General features: G+C 39.4%; 1 protein-coding gene across 1 annotated transcript in view; it reads left to right on the top strand.

Annotated features, from left to right (window-relative positions):
• The window catches only part of LOC122562276 (cytoplasmic phosphatidylinositol transfer protein 1-like), a 291,671-nt gene that overhangs the window by 15,226 nt on the left and 261,211 nt on the right, over positions 1–15,234 (top strand). The window contains exon 2 of the mRNA XM_088000734.1: positions 1,027–1,702. Within this exon, the coding sequence (XP_087856860.1) occupies positions 1,655–1,702 (48 nt within the window). The 5' untranslated portion in view covers positions 1,027–1,654. The remainder of the gene's footprint in view (positions 1–1,026; positions 1,703–15,234) is intronic.

Below are 15,234 nucleotides of genomic sequence, written 5' to 3'. Positions count from 1 at the left end.
GTTTTGATTTTTGCAGTGATCAAGGAACTAAACACATGCTTTTCATTGAATATCTTAAAAGCATTTTACAGTTAATGAAGATTTTGAAGTGTAAGTTGTAAGAAACAAAGGCCAGTTTGCGCACAAGCTTCTTCAAGCAACAGTATGGTAGTGACTAGATAATCTGTTTTTCAAGTGTTCAAAGTAAATACACTGTCCCATTGGTGATGTCCAATTGCTTCTCAAACGTTAGTAGTGATACTTGAAAGTGTAGGCCTTTGTTGTATTAAGCAGCAATTTTTATTAAAGACCCAAATTCTAAACCAAGAAAGAGAATAGTAATAATTAATTATCCTGATTATTTTATCATATATCCTGCATTGTAGGAGGTTAACTCAGTGGCTGGATGGCTGATTTGTCATTGCAGCGTGATGCTAACAGCATGAGTTCAATTCCTGAGGTTAGCATGAAAGAATCCCCCTTGTCAACCTCCTCATCTTGCCTGAGGCATGGTGAATTCTAGTTTAAACTACACCAGTCATCATCTCGCTCTAAAAAGAGAGCATCCCTACGGTCCGGTTGAAATATGGCAACTTTATCTTTTCACCTGTGGGAAACTGCTCGAGTTGTTTCCAGAATAATTCTGTTGTCGCCAGCAAGTTAACTAAAAATATTTGAAGCGCTCAGTCAGATTAGTTTCTGTGAAAATATTTTAGCAGTACTCAGTCAAACATCTGTTCAAGATTACATTATTGTTTTCAAAACTGAAATTTCATTATTTGTAAAATGAGGTGAAGTGTTAATCAGTTCATACTAATTAATATTACTTTGTTTTGATCACTGTCAGATATATCACTATTAATGTATTTGGTGTGCATTAAAATATCCGTTGAATCGACCTAGATTTGAAAACGTTTGTCATAATCAGAAACCACGTATTTAATTTGATTATATGACTGAACAAGCTATTCCCACTAAGGGACATATAACAATTAAACGGCTTTGTATCAAAGACGTGATATTTTGTTTAAATTCTCCACTTTCCAGACCAGTTTGTTCCTATTGGATGGAGTCAGTATCCTTTCTGCTGCCGTCACTGAACGAAACTGAAGGGAGTTCTGCTACAACTGTTATAGTCATCGGATACATAATACCCATCGAGATCTGCGAGGAGAACTAATGTAAAAACCAGGCTGGTTTGCTGTGTTATGTAAGGGAGATACCCAGTACCTGAAACAGGAAATACGCCGACTTCGCTTTTATCAGGGGAAGGAAAGACTGAAGGAACAAGAGTCCTGCCGTGGCGTTGCGACTTAACACATTCTTACATTTTTTTTGGTTAATGCATAATAAGGTTGTCTTACCAATGACTCTGCTGGAATGAAAGCGATTTCTTCTTTGATTTCTCTTAGTCAAACAAGATACAGTTACGAGTAATGCTCGTAAAGGAGCTGTTTCTGTGTATTCCGACTGTCTGCATTCACATGATCTGAACTTGAAACTGGACCTGAAAGATAGCGAAGACTCAATTGTGTTTTGATGCATGAACCTTCAGAAGCTAAGGAAGGGTTGATTCGTTTCACCCCATAAACTGTGCAGTGACTACGTTCGAAATACAGTAAATCGAGTTATATTGCGAGTTTCTGGGAAGGAAAGAGTCTTACGAGGAAGGACTATGTTGGTGAAGGAGTTCAGGATTTGCATGCCCCTGACAGTAGAGGAGGTAAGTATAGCTCCCGTGGTTTATTTTAATGGTGGGCTTTTTTTTTATTTTCAAAGAAAAATGCATGTCCGAACTAAAATTTTATTCGATTTTCACGTCGTGTTTTTCTGGGAGAAGGTTGAATTTCTTTGATTCTTAACGAAGATTTGAGCACATTTATGATGGCTTTAAACGTTCCATTTGTTTCTGATTTATACATGTATGTATTGTAAAGAATTGCTATCACACATAATGGAAATCATATGACTGCGCTGTATGCATAAACCGCGGGGTTTACGTCCTGAACGCACTGGAAAGCTTTCTTTCCTTTCTGGAAAAACTACTGTTTAACAGTGCGTTCAATTGAAAAGAAGCCGATAAGTTGAAGAAAATTGGAAGTGCCTGCTGACGCGATTTAAGATACTGAGGGCGTGAGTGGGGAATCTACTGACACCAAAGGCTTTGTTTAGATTTCACTGTAGTTGCTTTCTCATCCTTCAGACATAACCACTGAATTCTTACCATAAGGTGTGCACCTTTAATTGCACTGACTGAACTGCATTAAAAACGGAGTTATTTGTTATTGTGAGAAAAGTGTAGTAAACATAAATGTATAAATATGTTTTATCGTGGAGGACAATACATTCATCCATTCACTATTGTCACCAGATGGCGCTGAGGTGAAACTTTTTTTGTTTACTCTTGGTCTAAAACATTCAGAGCTTATTTAGAATTTAGAGTCAGGTTTATTGTCACATGTACTCAAGTACAGGGATACATGAGTACAGCGAAAAGTGCACAAAGTCGCCATTTCCGGCGCCATCTTAGGTACAAAATCTTAGGTATAAATTAGAAAAATGGACAAATAAAGTTTAAAAAAATCAGCATAACAGTCCTTTTAAAGCTGGTTACACATATGCCAGCGAATGTGGAGACATTGCACATGCACTGCAAAGATTAGCAATAATCTTAATTTTATTTACCCCTTCCAAGTTTTTGAACAAAATAAATTTAAGAATTCTCATTAGAATTTGTAATTATTGAAGTCCAAAATAATGCAACCTTAACAAATTGAGGAATACCATCACTTCTTAAAAATGTTTTTTTGTTAAAGAACAAAGGGCATTTGGCTGCAACATATATTCAATGATTAATTCTTAGAAAAGTGTGACAGGTTCTTGCTAATCCAAGTAAAGAAATTAAAACAATGTACAAGGATTTATAAATAAAGAATTAACCTACCAGAAGGTCCAAAAAAGAGCCGTATCAGACTTGAAATATTAATCCCATTTCTCTCCACAGATGCTTCCAGATATGTTGATATCTGTAGAATTTTCTGTACTTATTATTAAGGATTTATTTGATGTATGAGATTTAGGGAAAATATTAATGATGGATCGTTGAGATCTAATGATGTAGCATCTTAACATGTCATAATCTTTAAGTAATGCAATGTTAAAGGTTTTAGTCATGAACAATTGACTTGGAAATATACTGCCGGTTGCTGGGTCAATTTCCCAGAATTCCCCTAACAGTATTATGGGTCCAACAACAGCAGGTAGGCTGCAGCTGTTCAAAAAGGCAGCTCACAACCACTTTCTCAAGAACAACTATGGATGGGCAAAAAATGCTGGGCAGCCAGCAATGCCCCCGTCCCACGAATTAATTTAAAAAATGAAGAACTTGGGAATTAGTAACTTGAAAAGTTTGTGAACAAAATAGTAATTAATAGTTTGACATTTTTTGTATAATATTTTTGTGTGCACTTTGTAAATGATTATACATAAAGTGGATTGAATGTGATATTGTTTAAAGGCAATATTTATCAGTTATTGTTAAAAGAAAACTGATAAATTTCCTCAAGTATCTTTCAAAAGGAATTACACAGAATATAGAACAGTACAGCACAGGAACAGGCTCCTTGACCAATGATGTTTTGCTGAACATGACGCCAAGTTAAACTAATCCCTTCTGCCTGCTCAATGTCCATATCCCTTCATTTCTTGCTTATTCATGTGCTTATCTAAAAACCCCTTAAATGCCCCTATTGTATCCATCGCCACTCTTGGCAGCGCATTCCAGGCACCTACACTCCGTGGAGAAAAAAACTTGCCCTCACATCTCCTCTGAACTTTGCTCATCTTACCTTTAATGCACGCCCTCTAGTATTAGACATTTCAACTCTGGGAAAAAGGTTCTGACTGTCATCCCTATTTAGGCATCTCATAATTATATAAACTCCTCAGCCTCTGCCACTCCAGAGTAATAAACCTAGTTTGTCCAGCCTCTCCTTTATAGCTCATACCCTCTAATCCAGGTAGCACTCCTATAAACTTCTTCTGCACCCTCTCCAAAGCCTCCCACATCTTTCCTTTAGTGTGGCAACCAGAATTGAATGCAATATTCTAAGTATGGCCTAACCAAACTTTTATGAAGCTGCAACATCATTTCCTTCTTTCTTTACCACCCTATTTACTTGTGTAATCACTTTCGGGGAGCTATAGACAAGAACCCTAAGATTCTTCTGTACATAAATGCTGTAACGGGTTCTGCCATTACCTGTATACTTTCACTTGACATTTGATGTCCCACAGTACAACACCTCACGCTTACCTGGATTAAACTCCATCTGCCATTCCTCTATCCATATCTGTAACTGATCTCTATTCAGCTGTATTCTTTGACTGCCTTGTACACTATCCACAACTCCCCCAATATTTGTGTCGTTTGCACACTTGCGAGCCCTCCAATCAATGTTTTCATTCGAGTCATTTATATGTATCACAAACAGTGGAGGTCCAGTACGAATCCCTGCAGAACACCAATAGTCACAGGCCTCCAGCCAGAAAAACACCATTGCGCCACTACCCTCTGTCTTCTATGGGCAAGACAATTCTGAATTTAAATGGCCAAGTCACCACGGATCCAATGCATCTTAGCCTTTCGACACATGGGACCTTGTCGAAAGCCTTGTTAAAATCCATGTAAACAGCACCAATTGCTATACCTTCATTAATCATCCTCATCGCCTCCATTTTTAAAAAAAAATCAAGTTAGTAGCCTGCTCTGCACAGACCCATGCTGACTGGCCCTAATTAGGCCATGCTTTTCCATATGCATGTACATCCTATTCCTAAGATTCTTCTCCAATAACTTTCCAACTAGATATGTGAGACATACTGGTCTATAATTCCCCTTCTTGAACAGAGGAACAATATTAGCTACTTGCCAGTCATCAGGGACCTCTCCACTGGCAAGTGAGGATACAAAGAACTTGGTCAAGGCCCCAGCAATCTCCTCTCTTGCCTCTCTCAATAACCTAGAATAGATCCCATCAAGCCCTGGATCCTTATCCACCTTAATGCTCTTCAAGAGGCCGAACATTATTTATTTCACAATCTCAAAATACCCTATTAGCATATTAGTATGCCCCACTTGACTCTTGCTATCCTCCATGTCCTTCTCCTTGGTAAATACCGATGCGAAGTACTCATTTAGAATCTTGTCCATATTCTTTGCCTCCAAGCACACATTCCCTCCATTATCCTTGAGTGAACCTACCCTCTTCCCTCGGTATCCTCTTGCTTTTAATATATGTATAAAATGCCTTGGAATGCTCTTTAACCTTACTCGTTAAGGACATTTCATACCCATCCTTGCTCTCCTAATTTCCTGCTTGAGTTCTTTCCTACTTTCTTTACATTCCTCATGGGCCCTGTTTGATTTTAGCTTTCTAATCTTTACATATGCTTCCTTTTTTTTTTGACTAAATTCACAATCTGGAAAAGCACAGCAGGTCAGGCAGCATCTGAGGAGCAGAACAATCAACATTTCGGGCCGGAGCCTTCATTCCAGATGAAGGGCTCCGCCCCGAAACATCAATTTTCCTGCTCCTCGGATGCTGCCTGACCTGCTGTGCCTTTCTAGCAACACGCTGTCAACTCTGATCTGCAGCATCTGCAGACCTCGCTGTCTTCTAAATTCACAATCTCCTTAGTCATCCATGGGTCCCATAATTTGCCATCCTTGTTCTTTATTCTAATAAGGAATTACTGGAATAAGGACTTATTCGTAGCTATCTGAATACTTAAGGAGTTGTGATCACTGTTTCCAAAATTCTCTCCCACTGAAAGATCAGTCACCTGGCCTGGCTCATTAGCCAATTCAAGATCTAGTATGGCCCCTCCTCTAGTCGAACAAACCACATTATTTCAAGAACCCCTTTTGGATGCATCTAACAAATTCTGCCCTGTCTAAGCTTCTTGCTGTAAGGAAATCTCAGTCAATATTGGGGAAATTAAAGTCATCCACAATGACAACCCTATTGTTTTTGCATCTTTTCATATCTGTTCAATATCTCAGTGGCTGTTGGGGGGGCCTATAGTAAAATCCTATCAGAATGATTGCACCTTTCTTATTTCTGAGCTCTACTCATGTTGCCTCATGATATGAAGGTGCTGGTGATGGACTGGGGTAGGCAAAGTTAAAAAGCAAGTGACACCAGGTTATAGTCCAACAGGTTTATTTGGAAGTACAAGCTTTTGGAACACTGCTCCTTTGTCAGGTAGCTAGCTACCTGCTGAAGGAACAGCACTCCGAAAGCCTGTACTTTCAAATAAACCTGTTGGACCATAACCTGCTATCATATTGCCTCAGTGGATGAGCCCTCCAGTATGTTCTCTCTGAGTGCACCTGTGACATTCTCCCTAGTTAGTAGTACAACTCCTCCACCTCTATTATCTCCCTCTCTATCTTGGCTAAAGCATTGAAACGCTGGAATGTTGAGCAGTCAATCAAGTCTCTGAAATGGGAACAACATCATAGTCCCATTTACTCATCAGACTCTAAGCTCATCTGTATAACACTACTTGGATTGAAATAAACACACTTCAGTCCATCAGCTTCATTGTGTTCATTAATTAATTGACCACAGAAATATACAATGTTTTCCAAAGGTCTGCTTAGATGAAACCCTTTGTTGGCAGTGTGTAAATTGGCATATCAGGTCAAACAGCCTTAGTGTGTGCACATGCTGAATTCCAGTTCCTGATAGAGGTGAGGTTATGCAGTTATGTTGGCAGTATTATGTGCTATCCTATTGCAACAAGATTATTTAATTGTCCAGCATTACGTATATTGGTCCCATGGTAAATTTGCTGAAATCCTTTGTAAAGCAGGCCATAATTTACTGAGTTATCTATGTATAATGAACATCAGGAGCCTCATGCTGTTTGATTCAGCACTCCATCACACAAGGTTAGATTGTTTTTTTTTTTTTTGACATGTGAATTGCAGAACTGACTATATCATTTCAGTCGGTGCTTAGAATTTTACCATTACCTAATAGTACTATTCTGCAATTCGCTTTGTATGTGCATTTCTACAGCATTCTGCTGCAATCATTTCCTCCTCTGGCTGTGTTTGCAGAGGGAAGAAAGGCTGCTTTGCCTTCATCTTGTGTTTTTGGTGGCTATCCTTAGCTACCAGAGATTATGTATATTGATGAAGGCACAACAACATGAGTGTATTAAGAAACTACTTTCAATTTTGGTTTCAGCAGGAAAGCTGTCACTGAGTTGTGTTCTCTACTGAAACTTGAGCTATAGATAGCATCTCGCTTGCTCACAGTTCAAGCACCACACTGAACTTTTCAACCGGATGCTTGTTTGAAGTTAGCACAGGGAACATTTACCCAATCAGTTGGAATTCTTTATAGCTGTTCATTAGGAAGGTGACTGAACCTTGTTTGCTTGAGCAATATTTGCATCACATTCCCCATGGAGCAAAAGCTACAATTCAGAGGACACAGCAGTTCTCTCAGGTGTCCAAAAGTGCAGTTTCATTAGCACCCATGTAGCTGTCAAGAGTACCTCCGTATAATCATATGAAACATATATGAATTGCAAAGGATTTTGTTTGATTACTGGACCACCACAGCAGAAGACCACAAATGACTTTTAAGACATAGGGAGAGGCTGAACAGGCTGGGGCTGTTTACCCTGGAGTGTCGGAAGCTGAGGGGTGACCTCATAGAGGTTTATAAAATTATGAAGTGCATGGATAGGATAAATAGACAAAGTCTTTTCCCTGGGACGGGGGAGTCCAGAACTAGAGGGCATAGGTTTAGGGTGAGAGGGAAAAGATATAAGAGTCCTAAGGGCCAACTTTTTCACGCAGAGGGTGGTACATGTATGGAATGAGCTGCCAGAGGAAGTGGTGGAGGCTGGTACAATTGCAACATTCAAAAGGCATTTGGATGGGTATATGAATAGGAAGGGTTTAGAAGGATATGGGCCAAGTGCTGGAAGATAAGACTAGACTGGGTTGGGATATCTGGTCGGCATGGACGGGTTGGACTGCAGGGTCTGTTTCCGTGCTGTACATCTCCATGACTCTGAATTTATGACATGTTAACAGAAATCTCACTGTTTTCATCTTTTGATATCCATAGTGCCTCCACAATTTCAAGTCTAATCTTGAATGAATGAATTGTCTCTGGAAGACAGATACCCCTTGCTGTGTGAGTATTTAATGTCATCCGGAGCTCCCACAAGAAGTTGCGTTAAAATTACAATTAAGCTCTTACTGTCATTGAAGTTCCTGTAGAACAAATAGCTGCATCAGAAATTGAAAAGAATGCTGTTGATGTCTGGCTAGATCAAATGGAGTCCAACTATATAGCCACAGGAAAGTATTGATAGCTTATCACCACCTCTATCCAACCTCTTCATTACCTCTAAATTGTCACATGACTTGTCGACTATTTAGTTCTGAGTGAAAAGTATTACCCGCAATGAAATACTGATAAGATTGAAGCCATCGTCTTCTCTGCTGACCATATTCTTCATCTCTCTTCCTTGCAACTGTCTGAGCCTGAATGAGATTTCTTGCAACCTTGGTATCACATTTGACCCTGAGCTTCTAAACACTTAGTTGCATCACACGTAAACCACCTCCTTGATTAATTCAACACTATCCTGGCCAGCCTTGTACTTTGCATTTTCATTCAACAGAAGGTCATCAAAAACTCTGTCCATATCACATCCGTAAAATTCTGTTCACCTATCACTTTGTTTACACCAACCGATTTGGACTTGTGGTTTGACAGCAGTTAAATTTTTTAAATTCTCATTTTTGTTTTTAACTCTCCCCAAACCTTGCTTTTCTCTATCTTACTGACATCCTCCGGCCTGACGATGCTGTAAAATGTCTGGGCTTCTCTAAACCTGACTCCTTGAACAACCTCTATTTCAATTGTGCTTTCAGCTGTTTAAGCCCTGACCTTTGCCTTGCACTCCTCTGAGATGATTTTTAAAATGTACTATTTTGACCAAGCATTTGATCATCTGTATTTGTGTGACTATCAAATCTTGTTTTAATGAATTGAAGATATGCTATGGACCAGGCCAGACCCTCTCAAAACATTTCAATAAAGTAGCCCAGACGCTAACTTTGCTAGCTGTTTTAGGTAGGTGTGATGTGGATATTCCAGTAGTGACGCAGTTGGTCAAATAACTTGGTTTTAATCAAAACAGAATTTATTTCCAAGATGACCAAATGAAACACAGACAGAAGAGAATACCGAATACCTTAAACCATCCGAATACCCAGCAGACTATCCCAACTTAACGATGCTGCTCCAATTACTTGCAACAATCCCCATAAGCACCCCTTGGCACAGAAGGTAAAATCAAACATAGGGTCTTACAGGAGAGAAGTCAGAGAGAGAGGAGCAGCATGGACCTGCTTCTTTGGTCCAGCAGCTTCATATACTACCTGACTGATATTCAGTGAATAGCTAGACTGCCAAAACCAAATTAAACCAGGGAAAAGCGGAGCTGGGAGAACTGGCCATACCCCTTTCATTGTACAAGTTGGTTTTAAACTTGAAAGCCTTTTTCTTGAGGCAGTATCTGTTAGCTATAATCAAATTGGCCCTAAAGCCCTTCAAACTTAGACTTTTCGGAGTCTGTATTTTTACGGCCTCTTGCAAAAAAAACAAGGACACTATTATCTTGTTAATGGAGCAACATCATCACAGATGCAAGCTACAGTGTATTCCAAAAAGTCACCATTTACAAAGTGGTGGAGGCAGGTACAATTGCAACATTTAAAAGGCATTTGGATCGGTATATGAATAGGAAGGGTTTAGAAGGATATGGGCCAAGTGCTGGAAGATAAGACTGGACTGGGTTGGGATTTGGCAAGAAAGACTAGAGGAATACCCTCCACTTTGATTGAGATAGAGCAGAAAGAAGGATAACTGACTGTACTTGACTGCATGGCAAGTCTTTGCTTGCTGGTGTACGGAATATTCTTTACCATTCCATGCAAGGACTCTGAAGATTGTAAAACCCTGCATGATAATCTGTACAACCTTGTGTGCAAACCTAGTTAATTAAACATCCAACATCTTATTGTACCTACTCGTCCAGCCTTGAACATCCCTGCTGTTGCTACTTGTCAGTTACCACCACCGTTAGTTTTCACTTCATTGGTTATTGTTTGTTCAATGGGGGCTTCCTTCTCAGACTTGAGGTATGCATGTGATGGAGCTACTTCTCTCTCATCCTGGGAAGTATTCATCCCTGGGGAATGGAATACACATTAATGTACTGTATAAAGCCAAAAACAATGCATATAACTGGAGCGTCGGAAGCTGAGGGGTGACCTTATAGAGATTTATAAAATCATGAGGGGCATGGATAGGATAAATAGACAAAGTCTTTTCCCTGAGGCTGGGGAGTCCAGAACTAGAGGCATAGGTTTAGGGTGAGAGGGGTAAGATATAAAAGAGACCTAAGGGGCAACTTTTTCACGCAGAGGGTGGTATGTAATGAGCTGCCAGAAGAAGTGGTGTAGGCAGGTACAATTGCAACATTTAAAAGGCATTTGGATGGGTATATGAATAGGAAGGGTTTAGAAGGATATGGGCCAAGTGCTGGAAGATAAGACTAGACTGGGTTGGGATATCTGGTCGGCATGGACGGGTTGGACTGAAGAGTCTGTTTCCGTGCTGTACATCTCCATGACTCCATAACAGCAATATCAGTACTGTAACTTGCAGGAGAGAGCAGACAAGTGTAAAGCTCTGTCAAGGAGAGTTCAGATGAGCCTTATCTTGTCAAGCTAGCATAATACTTTTCTATTCCCTCAGTGCCAGCTATTTGGAAGGCATGGTTGTAATGCCAGTTGAAGTGGTGTAGGTTTAATAACATAAACATTCCATAATTTTGTAAATATGTTGTATGATTTAAGCTGTTATTTTTCTTTTAATTTATGAATGAGTATTTTGGGATTCATAGATTTGTACATTTACTGTGTTTTTAAAAAGTCTTTGAATTTTTATTCTAAGTGGATGAATTGCAAATATCTTCTTCCTGGAACTATTATACACCCAAGGTTCTTTTGTTAATAAACCTCTGTTAAAATCTAATCAAAATAATGTCAATCAAGCCAGGTTCCTGTCTGGGATCTGACTTGTCTGGTAATAACAATAGCTGAAATCATAACAATTGCTGTATTTGGTTTGGCTAACATACGTAGTAAAAAATCAAAATTTTTATGGTTAGATATTCATAATGAAATGAACTTTTGGAATATATATGAATTATTAGTAAATGTTTTTTTGATGGCACTGAAGCCTTAAATCATATCATCTGTCCATCTGTGCACTTTTGGCAAGGGATGGCATGTTCAGTCGGTATCCTAGATGTTTTCTGAAATAACTACACAGAGGCCATTAGTCCATCACCAAGTCACCCTTTATTTATTTGTGCACAGTAAACTATCTGTGACCAGCCAGCCATGTGTCAGTTTCCTGAACTGAGGATATTCGAAATTTTGTTAATTTCTTTTCAGCAGCAGTAATACATTGACTGCGGCCCAGCCAGCACAGAGTCAGTCCCCTAAACTGAGGAGATTCTAAATCTCCTGCCGAGATCATTATTTTCTTTTTTCTTCTGCTTTTTCCCCTGCACTACTGCCTAACTGCAGTACTGCTTATTTTTCCCCATCACCCATGTCGTGTGTGTATAGGTGTAGGACACAATGAAAAACAACAGTTGTACAAATCTTTATTCATTTTCCACCACCAGAAAGAAAGGAAACATCCAAGTGGCCAGTGACCAGCAATGCCCTTCTCATCAAAGGGCAATGCTGCGTGATCAAAAAAGTGAAGGGGAGGGCAGGGGATTCCCTGTTAATTTTTTTAACCCCCACACTACCACCTAACAGCGTTAGTGCTTATATTTTTCCCCAGCACCCATGTTGTGTGTGTGCAGGCGAGGCACAGTGAAAAACAACAGGTGTACAAACCTTTATTCACTTTCCACCACCAGGCAGAAAGGAAACAGTCAAGTGGCCAGTGACAAGCAATGCCCTTCTCAGGGCAATGTTGCATGATCAAAAAAGTGAAGAGGAGGGCAAGGAATTCCCTGTTAATTTTTTAAAATTTTTATCTAGCTCCCTCAGAGCCAGCTCTCAAGAGTGAACAGAACCTCTGACCCTTCTGTTTATTTTTTTTTCTTTCTTTTTATTCCCCCACCCGATCGCCTAACTGCGGTAGTATTTACTTTTCCCCCAGCACCCATGTTGTGTGTGTGCAGGTGTGCAACACAGTGAAAAACAACAGGTGTACAAATCTTTATTCATTCTCCATCACCAGGAAGAAAGGAAACAGTCAAGTGGCTAGTGACAAGCAATGCCCTTCTCAGAGGGCAATGCTGCTTGATCAAAAAAGTGAAGGGAAGGGCAAGAAATTCCCTGTTAATATTGGCCAACCTGGTCTGGGTTAACAATCCTAATCAAGGACTTCATAGTCAACAAGATCCAACTGGTTCCAATCAATTATGATTTCCTAACTAAATGGTGCTGACACCAATTCCATTACCTCTACCATTACTCCATTTGAGAACACTTAGATGATCTTCAGTTTAGTCACTGGGTTGTACTAAGCTCCTCGGAGGATAAATTTTCTAAACCCTAAGGAAATTTGTTCCTTGTACTTGATTTTGAGTCCTGTTTTTGATTTTAAAAAAGACTGAAAATAATATATAAGTCACATTTTCGCTGTTGTAATGTTTAGGAATAATTTTTTGGTCTTTGCATCTGGCAAAATGGATTGATGGCTTATTATGCAACCTACCTGATGTTACTATTCCATTTACATCCCAGAAGTCTCTAATCACGATAAGTTAAGAGCAAAAATCACATGAGATGTAATAGAAAACGCTGAAATATGTGCCTGCAACTTGAAATTAGTATATTTAGGCAAGATTGAAAAATTAAACATCTATTCTAAGCATTTTAAAAATGACCTTAGTGGAAATGTACATAGTAACAAACATTCATTCAGGATCTGTGCTGCTTCTGTGATAAATTGTTTAGAGTATAAGTTATTCAAAGTCTTTTTTAATTCAAACTGGTTTCACAGATTTTCAAATAGCTACAGAAATACTTTCTAGTAAACCAATTACTTGTAAAATTAGAGGGCTGTGCAAAAAAAATAATGTTGCCTGCTATTTATTGCCTGCAACTAAGTGCTAGGAATCATAAATTAATACAAAAAACTGTTGGCGAAAATTTAGAGGTTTAAAAGGTGATGGTGCTAAATGGATAACAGCCAATTTATTTTAAGATCCTGTTAACAACTGACATCTCAATTATACATTTGAAATAGGAATTAATAGGGTAAAGTTTTATTGCATTTAATGAAATGAAAATTGTGTTTAAAGTTGTGCAAGTGACCCACTTTGCCAGATGTTTGGCCCTGTGATAAAGATGAACATTTCTCCCAATCTATCCATGTTGGACATATTAACAACATATTCCAAATGAGTTGCTGCACTATTCATGTTTTTCCATTTCCTATCATGAAAAGATTTGGTAAATTTCACAACATATATTTGCAAACCACAAGGCACTCTTTAGGAAACCAACATAATTGTGAGATCAATGTTTTCATTCTTGACGGTCTGAAGCGTAATATTTAGTTGCCAGAGTGGAATGGTGTGAATCCAAGTGGAATCCAAATGTCAAGTATTATTCTAACATTTGCACTAGATCGGAAGTGTAGATGCAGTGAAAATCAAAATAGTGGCTAAATTCAGATTCAAAAGCACAGCAGGTCAGGCAACATCTGAAGAGCAGGAGAGTCGTTGTTTTGGGCATAAGCCCTTCATCAGAATGGGTGTTGGGGGTGGGGCTGGCGGGGAAGGTAGCTCGGAAGGTAATAGATAGATGAAGGTGAGGGGAGATGGTAATAGGTCAAAGCAGAGGGTGAAGCGGATAGGTGGGAAGGAAGATGGGGTCCTACCTGTCCATCTGCCGTCCCACTTATCCGCTCCAGTCTCTGCTCCAACCTATCACCATCATCCCCCCGACCTTCATCTACCAATTGCCTTATTAGCTACCTTCCCTCCCACCCCATCCCCTCCATTTATCTCTCAGCCTCCCTGCCCACAGCCCCCACCCCCACATTCCTGATGAAGGGCTTATGCCCGAAACGTCAACTCTCCTTGGATGCTGCCTGACCTGCTTTGCTTTTACAGCGTCAGACATTTTGACTGATCTCTAGCATCTGCAGTCCTCACTTTCTCCTACCTAAATTTAGATTGTCTGCTATGATAAACATAATTCATTAATCCATTTATGAAGTCAGAAGAATTATTACTCAATACACAATGTTATGATTCATGTGACAGCTTAAAAGATCGATGACTCTATAAAATTAGAAATTGCTAAACAAGCTGTGGGCTCTGTGAAATGATCGGAGATAAATCTGTGTAGGAACAAAGCTTTAATTTTTTATATGCAAATATATTTTAAAGATTTACTTGACACAATCTAAAGTAATGTTGTGATTGTACCAGCCTAGTTACCTATTCATGCCCCTCATAATTTTGTAAATCTCTATAAGCTCACCCCTCTGCCTCCGATGCTCCAGGAAAAACAGCCCCAGCCTGTTCAGCCTCTCCCTGTAGCTCAGATCCTCCAACCCTGGCAACATCCTTGTAAATCTTTTCTGAACCCTTTCAAGTTTCACAACACCTTTCCAATAGGAAGGAGAATCAAGATAGAACCCACTCTACTCACTACTGCAGATTCTCTGTAGGCCACACTTAAAACAACGATTAACTTTTTTGATTCTGTGCTGTGAACTTCACCCAACAGTTCCTCCAAGGTGAGTTGTGAATTTCACTGTTTGTTAATTTTCCCAGATGCACTCTAATGTCCAACGATACATGAATTCAAACACCAAAGGCAATAACTGTGCAGGTTTGTTCTCTCTTCTCTCTTCTCTGTCTCTCTCTCTCTTTTCTCTCTCTCTCTCTCTCTCTCTCTCTCTCTCTCTCTCTCTCTCTCTCTCTCTCTCTCTCTCTCTCTCTCTCTCTCTCTCTCTCTCTCCTCTCTCTCTCTCTCTCTCCCCCTCCCTCCCTCTCTCTCTCTCTCTTTTTTTTTCTCTCTCTCTTTTTTTTCTCTCTCTCTTTTTCTTTCTCTCTCTCTTTTTCTTTCTCTCTCTCTCTCTCTCTCTCTTTTTCTCTCTTTTTTTC

The sequence above is a fragment of the Chiloscyllium plagiosum genome, unplaced genomic scaffold (genome assembly GCF_037043375.1).
Source record: "Chiloscyllium plagiosum isolate Xiang-an unplaced genomic scaffold, Cpla_swu_hap1 HiC_scaffold_25, whole genome shotgun sequence".
Lineage (NCBI taxonomy): Eukaryota > Metazoa > Chordata > Chondrichthyes > Orectolobiformes > Hemiscylliidae > Chiloscyllium > Chiloscyllium plagiosum.
The sequence above is the reverse complement of the archived record's forward strand: the minus strand, read 5'-3'. Positions and strand labels throughout refer to the sequence as shown.